The 15,403-nt window shown below is 46.8% G+C and overlaps 1 protein-coding gene across 8 annotated transcripts in view; it reads left to right on the top strand.

The window, feature by feature from the left end:
- Positions 1 to 2,009: 2,009 nt before the first annotated feature.
- LOC307204922 (death effector domain-containing protein) overlaps positions 2,010 to 15,403 on the top strand; it is a 31,695-nt gene continuing 18,301 nt past the window's right edge. The window contains exons 1-7 of one of the 8 annotated variants that reach the window (XM_079957083.1): positions 2,010 to 2,170; positions 2,923 to 2,950; positions 3,871 to 3,932; positions 7,532 to 7,939; positions 9,205 to 9,312; positions 12,136 to 12,282; positions 13,313 to 14,231. In XM_079957083.1, the coding sequence (XP_079813209.1) occupies positions 7,615 to 7,939; positions 9,205 to 9,312; positions 12,136 to 12,282; positions 13,313 to 13,689 (957 nt within the window). In that variant the 5' untranslated portion in view covers positions 2,010 to 2,170; positions 2,923 to 2,950; positions 3,871 to 3,932; positions 7,532 to 7,614 and the 3' untranslated portion in view covers positions 13,690 to 14,231. The other 7 variants (XM_079957088.1, XM_079957084.1, XM_079957086.1 and 4 more) reach the window with 7 other exon arrangements.

Here is a 15,403-nt window from a genome sequence, read left to right as displayed (position 1 = left end):
CCATAAAGGTAATTTTACTATTTATACCCGACACATCTGGTTGCCCCAGGCACTCTTGGCAGCTTCCAACATATATAAAAACATAATAAAACATTAGACATTAACAAAAACTTCCCAATACAAGATTGCCTTCAGATAGCTTGGGGTCAGACAACACCATATCCTCTTACATTTCTCCAGTGAAAATGGGACATCCTGAGAAAAAGGGACATTCCAGGATCAAATCAGAAACCAGGACAGCTTCTCTAAAAATAGGGACACTTGGAGGGTCTGCATCTGTAGGGAATCTCTGAAACCCTGGAGTGCTGCTGCCAGTCAGTGAATACTGAGCTAAGTCTGACTCCATACGAGGCAGTTTCTCATGTTGCTAAGCCATTTTCATGTTTAAGATGGTAGGTCACTTTTAAGTACAACCAATACCATATTATCTATTTTTTCCTTTACAGCTGTTGTTTCTAGTGAATATGATATAATTAAAGAACACAATCTCCAGCAGTGTTGCCCTTTCAACTTAGCTGCCTGTCTTTTTCTAAGTTCCTTGTGCTCTTTAGAAAATTCAACCATATGTTTGGTTTGCAATGACAAGGCTGATAAAGTTAATCCTTTTAAAAATAATAATAATCAGCATTTCCCTGTAACCTCACAGATGGTTTTGGACTTCTGCTTAGAATGTCAAATTTATGTAAAGAAACTTCACTACAGCTTGTCACTGCCAAAGGAAAATTTGGACACAGGTATTAATAGCAATTGTCTGTGTGCTCTTCTTACCAGTGGCCACACATACAGCTCTAGGACATTTCCAAGTGTCAAATTGATATAGAGTTGCCTCCCCAATACATGCCTGCTGTCACATTTTCTGGGATTTATCATTTTTTGCCCCTTGGCATTGCCTTGTCAAAATTTAAAGGATAAATTGCTAGTATATCTTTAACATTAAGCAACAAACCTTCTTAGCTCTGTAAGTTGCTGCGGAATAAATTGATACAGCAGGCAGAAAAGACTCTCCACCAATGTGTAATAGTAGAGGAGATGGAACTAACAAATTGATAAGTATTTTTAAGCTGGTGCTTCCTATCCCTGGAATGCTTGCCTCAGTGCCAGGCACCATCGTTAACAGCTTTCAGACACCAGGTAAAGACTTGTGTCTTCCAGGCGTTTTACTGGTTATGCTTTATTTTTCTGCTCTATGGATGAGAGGCACTTTAGTCACTTGTTAACATAATATCCTGAAAATACAAGAAAAACAACCGTTTTAAGTTGTTTTGGACTGTTTTTAATATTACGTTTTAATTATTATAACCTGTCCAGGGACCTTAGTGTGAAAGGCGGGTAATAAATAATACTGTAATAGTAACGAAACATAGTGCTACAAGCACCATCTGTTTTCATCTGTGAAATGTTGGGAGTGTTAAGTTTTCCCTGAGGGCTCACTTCTTTTTTAAACAAACCGACTCTCGAGCATCCTGTGGTGCATTTATTTGCAATCTGTACCTGCTCAGAGGCACTCTGTTCACCATTCTTTATCCTAGGACCAAAAGGAAATCGGGGCTGGGGCTGAATTCTTCTCCTTCCCTCCCCACCCACACCCCGGACACATTTTTTTTTATTTTCCACTTTGTCTTTAAACCGTCCTCCATTTAAACATCCACTTTTCCACCCCTCTTGGATTTAATCGTTCTTCTTTTTCCTCTCCGCCCGTTTCCACACCCGAGTTTGCTTCGAACGCCCATTATTTCTATTAGCAGTGAAGCCATCCTAGTCGCCCTTAACAGACATGGCCGCCCCACGCTCTTTTTACCATTAGTATTTGAAAGCCTTACTATCCATCACAAAAGATGGTGCGGGCGGCTTCACTCCTTCCCCTTTCGCCCGTAACAAACATGGCTGCCGTTAGGTTATTATCCATCACGAAAGATGGCGGCGGCGGCTTCGCTGCCTCCCACCCCAACCGGGAGGAAGTAGGTCGCTAGGTCGGGTGATGCCCGGATGTGGGCAGCCCTGCTTCGGCAGGAGGGAGGCGCCGGTTGCCCGGATGTTCCTCTCGTTCCAGCCGCGGCCGAGGCTCGGGTCAGAACCGGCCGGGCGGGGGGAGGAGGAGGAGGAGGAGGAAGAGAGATTGGAGAGGAGCGGATGGATCCAATATGGCTGCCCTGATGGCCCTGAGGAGAGAGTGAGAGGCCTAGACAGCCGGCCCAGGCCCTGAGCAGGGAAGGGGGGGGCAGGACCCTGAGGCCTATTTTGGGGAGGGGGAGGAGGAGACACCACCACCACCCCGTTTGGTCACAGGCTGGGGAAGAGGGAACCCTTCACTGGTGGGGAGAAGGGAAGGGCCACTCCCACCCCCCACCCCAGCTGCGGAAGGGCCCACCCCCATCAGCCAGAGGGAGGAAAGTGGGGTGGGGTGGGGAGAAATACAAGCCCCCCCGCCTCCCTTTGATTTAAAACTACCCTCTTAAAGTATTCCCTCCCCCTCCCCAGTTGCCCGTTAGGCAGGGCTGAGTAAGGTGGTGGTTTAGGGGTGAGCAGGGGCAGTTGATGAGGAATTTATTAATAGGTAAGGGGGGAGTGGAAACCCACCCCTTTTATTTCGTTGCCCCCTTGAAGTTTAACCTCTCTTGTCTTATTTGAGGGGAGCTGGGGAGTTTGGCAAAGGTTGAAGGGGCAGGGGAGGCCCTTTAAAGCATTTGCCCCACCAACTCAGTTTCCCCTGGACTTTTTTGGGGGGATAGTGGGAAACATTTTGGGGGGCACAGGGTTCTGAGAGATTGATGGGTTGACAGGGGAGAGGGCAGTTGTAGGAGGTAGTGGACCTGGCCCCAGAAAACCCAGCTCACGCGTTGGTGGTTCTTAAGACGCTTGTGATATTTTACCTTGTCAGTCCTTATTTTTGTTTTAATTTCCCCCCCAATCATCATTAAGCAGAAGGGGCAGCAGAGGAAGGAATAATAAGGTAACAGGAAAAGAGGAGGTGGATGTGGGCCGGTTTTTTTTACTTAAAAGCAAGGCGCTCTGTGTGAGATTAAAAATATTCACCTCTGTGTTTCAAATAAAGAAGCCTAGATTTCCTTGCTTTTGAACAAAAGGGATACATATTAATGTACTGTAGATCAAAGAATGAATTTAGTTCTTAATTGCTTGATGAAAATAAGAGAGAAACCAATAGTAGGTATTGTACTTTAAATATTGAGCATTAATATGCTAGGGGTTTCTGATGAATCCTATTTTGAGCTAGCTATGTGCTTTGCTCTTATTCAGGAGAGGTTTATTTCTTTTGAATTAGGTTTTTAATATATGAAAAGTTAAGAACTGATCAATAACTTTTCTGCTTTGGGGGAAAGCAAGGACTCTAATCTGCTGGATGAAATAGAATTGTATGTGTGTGAGAGAGAAGTACTAAATATTAGCCATGAAATATTTTTATAGTGTACCACAGCTGAAAGTTAAACATACAATAAGTTTGTGTTTTATTTTTATTTTTTATTAGCCTCGCTAATGTGGTGAATCTGGTGACTCTGTATATGTATTTGAGTGCTAGGAAAGGTCTTCTTGCTAGAAGTTAAGATAGAACAAAAGAAAATAAATCAATGCCCCCAGACCTTACTGGATGGTTTTGGGACTTTTCCTATGTGGAATTTCTTTTTAAAGCCCAAGAGAGATGGAGAGGGTTTGGAAACTGGGGGCTCTAGAATCATGTAGTGAGAATTTTAACTTTAGGAGAAAAAAGTTGTCCTGTCCTCCCATGAGCCATATATGAAATCCATTTGCCAAGTTTTTTGTTTCGTTTTGGTCTGTCTTTTTTAATTTTAAAAAAGTAAAGCAAAGTGGACTAGAGACTTCGTATGTTCACATTTGGCCTCTGTGCCCCGCCAGCTGTGCAGGACTGGATCTAAACGCGGCAAAGAGGGAACCTTCAGAAAACAAGAAGACATAAGGTATGGTATGTTGTTGGGTGATAACTTGTGTCAAACTCTGCAGTGACATGCATGGTGGTGATTCATTCCCTTCCGTTGCTCTTCATGGTGCTTATTAACATAAGTAGAGCAAGGCAGTGGTTGGCTAACTGCCTTCCTGTTGATTGACCTGCCCTGTGGAGCTTGACCGAGTTTCTGGAGCTGTCCAGGAATTAGTGGCTGGGAGGAAGGAACCTCCTTCCACAGAGTGACTCTTGACAGCACTGTAAATGAGCTCTCAACTAGAATGGGGGATGCTGGTTGGTGCATGCTGGTTGGTGCAAATGAAACATAGCTGTTGTTTGCTTCTTGGACAAATTCAAACAAGGATTTAGGGGCATATTGGATCAGGGCACAATGTGTGGCTCCTCTTCTTTGTTTTGTTTTCTGTGACTTTTGAGATAATCCTAGAGCAGTCAATTAGAATGTCCTTATGGTGTATGTGATTTTTCAGAAAAAAAGAGTTTGTAGTTAAGAGCTCAGTTATGGACTCAGCTGTGGCCTGTTGGCAACTCTCTCTTTTCATCCCATACCCCTCTCCTTCAGCACTCATTATGTATGTTTTGAATTGGTGCCCTCGCCAGGAGTACAGTGAACGTCAGCAGGAAGAATTGTAGACCTCAATTGTATGCAGAAGGCCCCAGGTTCACAGTTAGCTGAAATACTCTTTAACAGTGGGGCTGGGAAGGTCGCCTCTGCCCCACACCTTGGGACCTGCTGCCTGTGAGAGGAGGTCATCCAGTTTGACCAGCAGCCTGGCTTTTGTACAAGACAGCTTTGGGTGGAGTGCATGCTACACTGAGGCTGCTGGTGCATTGCCTGTGGGAGTGTGAATTGAAGGTTCAAGTGCATTCTCTCAGTAATCATTGAAATAGGTACTGTAAGGCAGGCCAATGTGACCCCCCCCCCAGAAAAGAAAAAAATATTGTAGGTGGGGAGGTTGGGGCATAATAGTGGAGTGTACATGTGGAAGAGCCCCTGGTTTGTTGTTATAATGTGTGGAGCAATTCTGGGGGTGATTTTTTTAAAATAACAAAATCAGGAAGGCGTCTTTGTGTCCTGGGGTTCCCGCTTGCCAGAGTTCATGAATTTCAGGCTGTCAGTGATAGCTTTGAAAAGAAATACTATTGCCCAGCTTATTAAGCATAATCATGCATTGTGAAACTATACTTTTCTAATCGGATGACATTACAGTGGCAGTGCCAGGACAAAATACAAGGACCTCATTTTTGGATCAGATTTAGAGAAACAAGCAAACTTTATCTCTTAACAGCCCGCTTCTGCTGTATAGCAGCCAAATTAACGGAGCGTCCTTTCTGTGAGTTTTGAGGGATCCTCTTTCATTGTTTTGAGTGACTGCTTTTCCAAAAGACGCACACAAGCAACCTGGGGTTTTCTTGGGTTGTATTAGTACTGGGGTTTGAAACAGGAGCCTTTGGGAATCTCTGGCTCCAGTGTTACACCAGAGGTCATGATCGAGCCATGGAAAAGCCATGAACTAGGTCAGCTGTCTTGAAGGGTCAGAGGCATGGCGTGTGGCAGTAAATGGAGATAATCTGGGATCAGGGACTGAATCAGGAAGTTGTGCTGAAAGTGAAGTAGAACAGGGTCTGAAATGGGAGCAGAGAATGGGCGTCGGTCTATAGTTGCAGGGTTCATGCAGCAGATCCCTTATGGGAGACAGCCTGCTTAACTTTTGAACCAACTGCTGGCTCCCCTTGGAGTTGAGGTAGGTAGGAAATCAAAGTGCACTTTCACACATTTCATGCCATGGCATTTTAATAGAAGCTTGTGGGTAGAGTACGGGTTCTAGTTCATGCCAGTGATTGTGTTAAAGGGCTTTGAGAGATGGAATCTCTCAGATCAGAGGACGAGATCTAGTGTGCATGCATGTCAGTTTAGCTTACTCTAGCCAGCTGTTCTTTGTGGTTTGCTACCAACTCATTTCCCCTCCCCTGGGCAACAGACTTGCAGAGGGCCTAGGAGAGAAGCAAAGTCCCCTCTCAGTTGCACAGGGAAATGAATAAGGTAAGAACCAACAAGATCCTTTCGCACAGCCTGGGAGAAGTGTGTGCTGCTGCTTGCTTTCTTCAGATGTCAGCATTGACTGTAGAGCTCTAGGAAGCCTGCTAGTTTACTAGTGAAGCATCAGGTTGCTGATCTGGACAGCACAATTTAAATATATATATACATATTATATATATGAGATAGCTCAGTTGGTAGTGCGTGAGGCTCTTAATCTCAGGGTTATGGCTTCGAGTCCCACGTTGAGCAAAAGATTCCTGCATTGCCGGGGGTTGGACTAGAAGACCATTGTGTTCCCTTCCAAATCTTCAATTGTATGATTCTAATATATATAGCATTTAGTTGCTGTTCTAAATGGTGATGACTGCCACTCCATGAAAAAGAGATAAGAAAGTTATAGGTCCCTTATTTTCAGTTTGCATTATGGGATGAAGACAGAATTGCATATGACCTGAAACTGGGCATGCAGAGCTTTTGTCTTTTCTCTCTCAGGAGTTTCTATCATATAGAAACATCCCCTTGTGATAATGTATGCCATCTATGCAAGTATAAAAACTGTCATGGTCAGGCACTTCTTATGACACCCATGTAAATGGGGCTTGGAGAATTTCATTTTTTTAAAAAAGCAACCAAAGGATTTATTGTAAATAAGCCCTATGCAACTCACTGGGCTGGCCACAAGAAGCCTCTGTCTCTTGCCTAGCCAACCTCACGGAGACCTTTTGCGGGGTAATAGTATGGGATCAACAGTGTGGGATTTGGGGGGTAAACATGTACTCAGTTTTGATGCAATTGGTTCACAAATGAAAGCTTAGCACACTGTTAACAGGAAAGACTGCCCATCTACAATGTTTTATTTGGCATTCCATGTTGCAGTAGCTTCCCAGAACTAAAATAGTCACATCTAATAAAACTAATGTGCATTTAATGCAGGTGTGGGGAACCTCTGGTCCTCCAAATACTGCTGAACTACAGCTCCAGCCATCCCTGACCATTGGCCATGCTTGCTAGGTAGGGCTGGTAGAAATTGCAGTTCAAGCAACATCTGGAGAGCCAAAAGTTCCCCGGCCCTGTTTTACTGGGTGCACAAAAGTGCAATCACAATGCCAGCTTGGGGGATAAGTGGTTACTAGCCATGATGGCTCTGCTCTGCCTCCACAATTAGAGGCAGCAATTCTTCTGGATACCAGTTGCTGGAAGCCACAGGAGAGAGAGTGCTGTTGTGCTCAGATCCTGCTTGGGGGATTCCCACCAAGGCATCCGGTTGGCCACCATGAGAACAGGATGCTGAACTAGCTGGGCCATTGGCCTGATCCAGCAAGCTCTTCTTAATGTTATTCTGAAAAGTAATACTGTCAGTGTGTCAGGAATTTTAATCTCCTGGGGGGAAGAAATCTCTCTCATTCTCTCCACTCCTGTACCTGCATGAAGAGCGTGGGAGCGGTATCTCAGATGGGTTTGCAGCAAAAAATAGTGCTGTGTGAAGACATACACCCTCCCTACCTTTCAGTGAGCAGAGCTCTGAAGAGATCTTGTCTTTCTCTCTTTTTTTCCAGTGTCCCACTTTTAGGAGCCACCTCACCCCCCTCGAACCCCGTGGAAACTGGGCGGCCCCAAGCAGGCCCTGCAGTCGCTCGAGATGGCCTCCTTCAAACGGAGCCGCCGGCAGGCCTGGCCAGAAGAGGAGGGCGACCGGGAGCACGGGCTCTATAGCTTGCACCGCATGTTTGACATCGTGGGCACCCACCTGACCCACCGCGACGTCCGGGTCTTGTCCTTCCTCTTTGTGGACGTCATTGACGACTACGAAAGGGGGATGATCCGCAGTGGGCGGGACTTCCTCCTGGCGCTGGAGAGGCAGGGCCGCTGCGACGAAACCAACTTCCGCCAGGTGCTTCAGCTTCTGCGGATCATCACCCGCCACGACCTGTTGCCCTATGTCACTTTAAAGAGGAGGAAGGCCGGTAGGTCCTCTCTGGTTCGGGGGTCTTCTACAGCAGGCTGCGTGTAGCCCATCTGCTGACCCACATGCATACCCTTTATCCCAACGGTAAACCAGGTGCAAGCCTACAGCTGGGTCTTCAGCCAATCTAAAAAGATTCAGTCAGGGAGTGTCAGGCATTGTCAGAAACAGCCAAGTGTTTGAAATAACTGGCCATGTTATGGCTCTGCAGCAGTTTCTACAAGCCTTGGTCTTTTTTAGAAGTAGCGCTGAAATAGGGGGTGTGAGTGAAAAGGAGAGGGTGTGAAATGACACCGTAGTAGATCTCATGAGCTTATCTCTCAGAACCCTTGCCACGCCTGCCTCTTTCCACCACCAAAGCCCGTCTGAAACTTTGGCCTACTTTTCTCCTCCCCTCCCTGGAATCTCTCACCTTGTCACCTTACATAACTGTAGTGATGTATTTATCCAGACTGAGGGTACTTCTTCCTTTTTTAAATACCAGTTAGGTTTTTATTGCCTATTTGAACTTCCATCATATCTTTTTATTTGTATTTTTTGTCCCTTTTAACCACAGTATTTAATTATATGCCTCGAGTAGCAATAGTAGTGCAGGCAAAGACCATTTTGCATGGGGGTTCCCAGCCCCTGCACACGGTGGCAGAGAATGCATAAGCGGGCCCCATTCCGGCCCCCATTCCATTCCCGTTCTTGCTTCTTCCAGGTACAAAAGGACCTGCGCATTGGCAATCGCCCGTCATTTGGATGTGCCTAAAACGGTCGCTGCTTGTAGTAATAATAGTTTTTATAATTATAAAACCCTTTGGTAGAAAAACAGTGTCAAGGATTTTAAAACTATTAGCCTCCCGAGAAGAATGAAGAGTGGTGGGCAAGACTCAGGTGCCAAATTATCAGTCAAAGCAGTTAAAAACAACTATTTTAAAAAATAATAAAGAAGAACAATAAACTAAAAACAGATTAAAACACATGTCAGCATTCCACAGTATCTGGTTAGGCTTGTCTAAACAAAAAACATACTCTGAATAGAGTACAGTGACAGCGCTCACCTGATGCCAATAGGCAGGGAGTTCCAAAGTGTGGGTTCTGCCACAGTAGATCAGTTTCTTACAGATGCAGAACAGGCATTATGTGGCACCTGTAACAGTTCCAATTCTGTAGATTGAAGCAGCTGAGTGGGTGCACATATATAGCGAAAGGTGATCTCATAGGTAAACTTCCTCTTGTTGACCACCCCACTGATTAACATGCCCCTCCTTTCTTCCGCAGTGTGCCCAGATCTTGTAGACAAGTACCTAGAAGAGACTTCTATTCGCTATGTGACGCCGCGAGCCCACAGCAGTGCAGAGCACGTTCCTTCCCACCAACACAAATCTGGTGAGACTTTGCGGCCAGATAGATGTCAGGAGCCTTTGTCCAGCTAGTCTCCTTCAGTGCCCTCCATTTGTGTTCCGGGCATTCCTGCCCTCAGCATTTAATGCAGTGGTTTGGGACCTCAAGAGAAATCCAGACCCGGCTTTTTGGACAGCTTCTGTGTCTTCTTCCCTATAGGGAGGCCTCACTAGCCACATCTGCTTGGTGGCTCTATTCCTGAATGTCTGTTTCCCAGCCAAATCCAGAGAGTTGGATGAGCACCGGAAGCTGCCTTAGACAGAGTTGGACCAGTTGTTCCACCTAGTCCATCTGCCCCTGACTGGTAGTGGTCTCTGGCAAAGGAGGATCTTTCCCAGTCCTGCTACCAGAGATCTTCCTTAATTGGAAATGCTGTGGGGATTGAACTTGAGCATGCACAGCAGGTGCTCTTTTAGAATTGTAGGGTTGGAAGGGACCCAAAGGAGTGTCTAGTCAAACTCCCTGCAAAATAGGAATCACAGCTTTGTTGTAGCCCTTTGCCCCAGTAGAAGGGCATTGGATTCTATGCACCACAGAGCTCCTTGCCTCTTGATCCCTTGAGGGTTGATTTGCTCCTTGATGAAAGCCCAGGCCTCAACAGTGGCAGGTTGTTACACTGGTTGCTTTTTGGAGACCAGAGTACATGAGGGTGGAGTGATTTTTTAACTCCGGCAATAGTAACCTTGAGTTGCGTCCTGTATCTGTGTGTTTCTGGCAACTTCTTTTATTTAGAGCACTTGATGTAAAAATAAATAAATCTGTAAACTGTTTACATAAAAGGTGAGCGTGTCTAGTCATGAATTCAGGAATCATTTTTAAGGGCAAAAGCCTTGTCTGTTGAGATGCGGAGGATGGAATGGAGATGGGGTTGCTGTCCCCAGTGAGAGTCCCAGGTTCCTCATCATTTATCCAGAGTCTTGTTCATCTTAGCTATCAACATAAAAGGCCTGGGATGCTGGTGGGCAGAATATTTACTTTTAAGTACTTTTTATCCCAAACTTTTATCTGATAAGCTCAAGCTGGTGTGGCTGGCTCTTCCCCACCTTAAAAAAAAATCGCAACTTGTCTGTGGTTTTGAGGGCAGGCAGTCAGTGAAGTATATTGTACATACTTTACAATATATAAAATATTATATTTCCAAAGCAGTACATGAATTAAAAGGGAAATGTGTTATGGAAAGTCACTGGGCAGCCATTAATTGCTGTGTATACCATCTAAGGGTAACAATATTGGATTAAAATTTATAATGTATTATAATTCTCGATATGGTTAGAACACAACTTAGAATCATAGAATCATAGAGTTGGAAGAGACCACAAGGGCCATCGAGTCCAACCCCCTGCCAAGCAGGAAACACCATCAGAGCACTCCTGACATATGGTTGTCAAGCCTCTGCTTAAAGACCTCCAAAGAAGGAGACTCCACCACACTCCTTGGCAGCAAATTCCACTGTCGAACAGCTCTTACTTCTTAGCTGTTAGTGCAAATTTAGCCAGATAGAAAGGAAGGGGCAGAGGGCCGCATTTGGCTCTCAGGCCTGAGGTTCCCCACCCCTGTTTCAAGTGAGGCAAAAGCCAAAAAGTGATGAGGAGAGGCAGCACCAATTTGAAACCAGGAATTTTGTTCTTTGCCCCAGTGAAAGGTTTCTGAAGGTGTTGTTTCCAAGTGCTAGGCAAGTCTGTATTGAATGACAAAAGTAGGAGCCAGTCCTGGTCTTGTAATCCTGGTGAAATAAATATTGTCAGTTCTGCTCATTTAATTTAGCAGTCCAGACATAGTATTTATAAAGCAACATTAATTTCCAGACAGTTGGAGGTTGTGTTTAATTTTGTCACCGTTAAGATCTTGAGATTGCTTTGTTACCAGGTCTCTGAATAAGCCTCCTTCCCCCCTACATTAAGCATTTTTATGGAACATCTTAAGATCTTGAAGACTCTCTCTAGATTTGATTTGCAGGTTTGAAGTGGTGTCTGTGTGGGTGGAAGAAGCTGGCCGGGCTAAGATGGGGAACCCCTCCCCACACCACCACCAAACTAGCCTAGGCTCCAAGCGGGATAGGCAGGATGCAGATTACACAGTATTTAATTGTATTCTGATGATGCTTCAGCCTACTAGGCTTGCTTCCATTAAGGGTGGAGCAAGTTCTGTCTTACTGAGGGCCCCTGCCTCACTAGTCCTCAGTATTCAGGACAGACAAAAGAAAATCCTCCTTCATGCAGCGCATAGTTAAACTATGGAACTTGCTCCCACAGGAGGCAGTGATGGCCGCCAATCTAGATGGCTTTAAAAGAGGACAACAAATTCATGGAGAGGGCTGCTGAAGGCTGCTAGCCATGATAACTATACTCTGTTTCCATTGTTGGAGGCAGGTAATGCTTCTGAATACAAACTACAGGAGACCACAGGAGAGGAGTGTGCTCTTGTGCTCAGGTCCTGCTTGCGGGTTTCCCATAATGGATATCTGGTTGGCCACAGTGAGAAAAGGCTGTTGGACTAGATGGGCCATTGCCCTGATCCAGCCGGCTCTTATGTTCTTGTGTGATGCTGCCAAATGAGCAAGGCCAGGGGTTATCCCCGAGGAAAAGATAAAAACCTTGCCTCTTTCTGTTTCTGTTCTTTCATGTGGCTGTGAGTGTTATTGTCGTGAGGCTTTTTTTGGTCAGCTGCCTTGAGAGCCTCTTGGGGTTGTGAAGTGGGATGTGTGCGTTCCCCCACCCCACCTAATAATAACAACAACAACAACAACAACTCCCAGCCTCTAGTCCTGCACTGAGCTGTCTGAGCCCTCACCTTTGTGCCTCCTCCCAGTGCCTCCCCACCACCCGCTGGTCTGCTGCTCCTCTTCAGGCCCCCAGATCTGCACCAAGAGACCTGGCCGGGGACGAGCCCTCCTTGGGAGCCAGCGGAAAAGGAGGAAGTCGGTGACGCCAGACCCGAAAGACAAACAGACGTGCGGTAAGGATCCTGACAGTAGCAGCGGCATGGCAGCCATGTTTGGGTCCCCTCCCAAGATGGATGCTCTGAATGCAGGTCTTGCTAAGACCCAGGACTATCTCATAGCCCAACAATCTTCTGTGCTGAGACAGATGTGTGTGTGGGGGGGGTGACAGAGAGACAGAAACATCACCCTGTTGACCCTTCCACAGCATTGGGGATCAGCATTGAGGCCTCTGGTACAAGTTTGTCCCCTCCCAGTATTGCCAAAGGCAAAGAGAGGGTATGAAATGAGGAACATATTTTCGGCATAGGGTTTTGCAGCAGGACATATTGGAGCTAGAGGTGCAGCAGGACCGCTCTTGATTGATTTATTGATAGAATTTATATCCTGCCCTCCCCCTCCACTGAGTTGCTGTTGTTATTGTTAATGGCTTCTGAATCAGGTATCTTCCGCCTTTTCAGACCCTGGATCTACTTTTAACCCAAATACAGTTGTACCTCAGGAGTCAAACAGAATCTGTTCCAGAAGTCCATTCAACTTCCAAAGCACGGCTCCTGTGGCCAATTGGAAGCCCTGTCAGACGTTCGGCTTCCGAAAGAACATTAGAAATCTGGAACAATCACTTCCAGTTTTCGATCGTTCGGGAGCTGAAACGTTCGACTCCCCAGGTGTTCGGGAGCCGAGGTATGACTGTGTGCATTTGGGAACCCATTTCTTAAATCTGTCACAATATATTTGCATGGTGCTAGCACTCCTGCCGTGACCCACCTTGAATCAGGCTGCAACCCACTAACGGGTCCTGACCCACCAGTTGAAGAGGCAGCCAATACAGTTGGACTGCAACTCCCATCAGTCCCAGCTAGCATGGCCCACTGGTCACTGACCATGGGAGTTGTAATCCAGCCACATCTGGAGGGCACCACATTAGCTGCTCCTACCATTTAGCAAAGAGCACCCGGTTCCTGAGATCTCACATCCGGGACATTTGGATGTTTCAAGCAGAGAGAGCATTAACGTATCTCCTGTCTCCTGGCGCTTCCCTTCCAGACATCCGCCTGCGAGTCCGAGCGGAGTACTGCCAGCACGAAACGGCCTTGGAGGGGAACGTCTTCTCCAACAAGCAGGACCCCCTGGAGCGCCAGTTTGAGCGCTTTAGCCAGGCCAACACCATCTTGAAATCCCGGGACCTGGGCTCCATCATCTGTGACATAAAGTTTTCGGAGCTCACTTACCTCGACGCTTTCTGGCGCGACTACATCAACGGCTCGCTACTGGAGGCCCTCAAGGGGGTCTTCATCACAGACTCGCTCAAGCAAGCGGTGGGCCACGAGGCCATCAAGCTCCTGGTCAACGTGGACGAAGAGGATTACGAGGTGGGCCGTCAGAAACTCCTGAGGAACTTGATGCTCCAGACGGCACCTTGAACCTCGGTTGCTGTTATTCCCCCCACCCTGTCCTCTGCCTTTCCTTTGGATGATTTTTTTTTCCAGATTTTTTTTTTCTCTCTCTCTCAAGAAAAGGAAAAAAAACATCTTAAAAGGAATGAAACCTCAAGCTCCCTGCCATGTACTGAGTAACTGTACGGTCTGTTTTGACACGAGGATGAGCGCTGTGGTTGGTTTTTTCTTTTTCCCCCAGTTGGGAACCAAAACAGGAGATGGAAATTCCTGGGCTCCTCCCTGCCTGCAAGGGAGATGCAGGGGCCCTTTCCCTGCAGGTCAGCTGGGCATCTTCGCTCATTGACTGATGCTCCTCTGGTCTCTCGTCTTTTCTTAACCACATTCTCTCTTGTGCTGTCTACTTCTCTCCTGGGTTTTTTTGTTTTTGTTTTCTTTTTGGTACTGTCTCTCTAAAACATTAGACTGTCCTGTGGTGTGCCATTGCCCAGAAAGGTCTAAGCAGGTGTGGCGAGGTCCAGAAGGCGAGACTTCCACTCTTTATATTAAAAATAAGAAGCAAACCTGAACGTGGCTCTTCTTGTGCCAGGAACATCTTAACACCGGTGTTTTTTCTTTCAAGCTGTGAGTTCCATGGGTGGTGGGACAGGATGGGGGAGGAACAGGGCGTCTTGGAGTGGAGTTGGGGAAGAGAGCGCTTGCATCTTAACCAGACGCACCACCTGCCCCTCTGTGCAGCAATGTTCTTAAAAGTGACACTCAAGGCCTGCCAGTTGGATTTAGGAATGGTTATGCAATTGACTTTGTTGGCGGGTGGGGAGTGTGGATGGGAAGGACCCTCGCCTAGAAGGAAGTTGCGGCAAGGGTGGGGGTCCAGACAGAAGGGATGAAATGGTCTTTGGGACCTTAGCTGCTCTGGAAGACTGTTTTCTTCTGTGCGTGTGGGAAGAGCGTGCTTTGTCCCAGCCCAGCTAGCTCAGCTGAATTAAATTTGAGTGTTTGTTGTCCCTCCCACCTAACCCTTTCCCCTGATGTGTGTCCTGAGCGGAGAGTATTTCCAGCCCCCCCCCCGATCCACTGTGTGTGCCTTTCCCTCAACCTTTGGTGGAGGGATCATCTGCCTCCAAAGACAACAGAGAAAGGGCCACCCGTCTGAGGCCTTTTCTCACCTCTCTGAAACCACACAAGCACCACAGCCGGCCTTGCATGGGTGCAAAGTGCAAGGAGGAGGTGGAAGGGATTGTTCCAGCTGGGAATGGCTGTGTCAGATCAGAGCCAGGAGGACAAGGCAGTCCAGCCTTCCACCTCCTTTGCCATTTTGGTTTTTTTTCCAGGAACATGATCCTCCAGTTTCTCGATCTGGGCTTGGCTCTTGGCTTACTCCCCTGGGAAGGCTGCAAAAGGGATGTGTGGCAAGAGCTCCTTCCGCTCTTGCCTTCTGTTCAGGTGGTGCTGGGCACCACAGCAGTTGCCTCCCGTGTCTTGTCCTATATTAAATAAGCTCCCCACCCCCTTTTTTTGAGCTGCTGGGAGAAGCTGAGGGGTGAACATTCCCAGTGCAGGGGGCAGAGAGGACCCTGGTGGTTTATTGTTGGGTGGGGCAGGTGGGCTTAAAATGCACTGTTAGGTTTTGGTAAGACTGCAACTTGAGATGCAGTGACTCCTTGCCCCAGGAGATGGATTGGGACTTCCTTAGGCTCTGTTAGTGGGGGAAATCAATTATTTTTTATTATAAATGCAT

Source organism: Podarcis cretensis (assembly GCF_951804945.1).
Source record: "Podarcis cretensis genome assembly, chromosome: 16".
In the NCBI taxonomy this organism is placed as follows: domain Eukaryota; kingdom Metazoa; phylum Chordata; class Lepidosauria; order Squamata; family Lacertidae; genus Podarcis; species Podarcis cretensis.
Note: the sequence above shows the minus strand (reverse complement) of the source record. Positions and strands in the feature narration are given on the sequence as shown.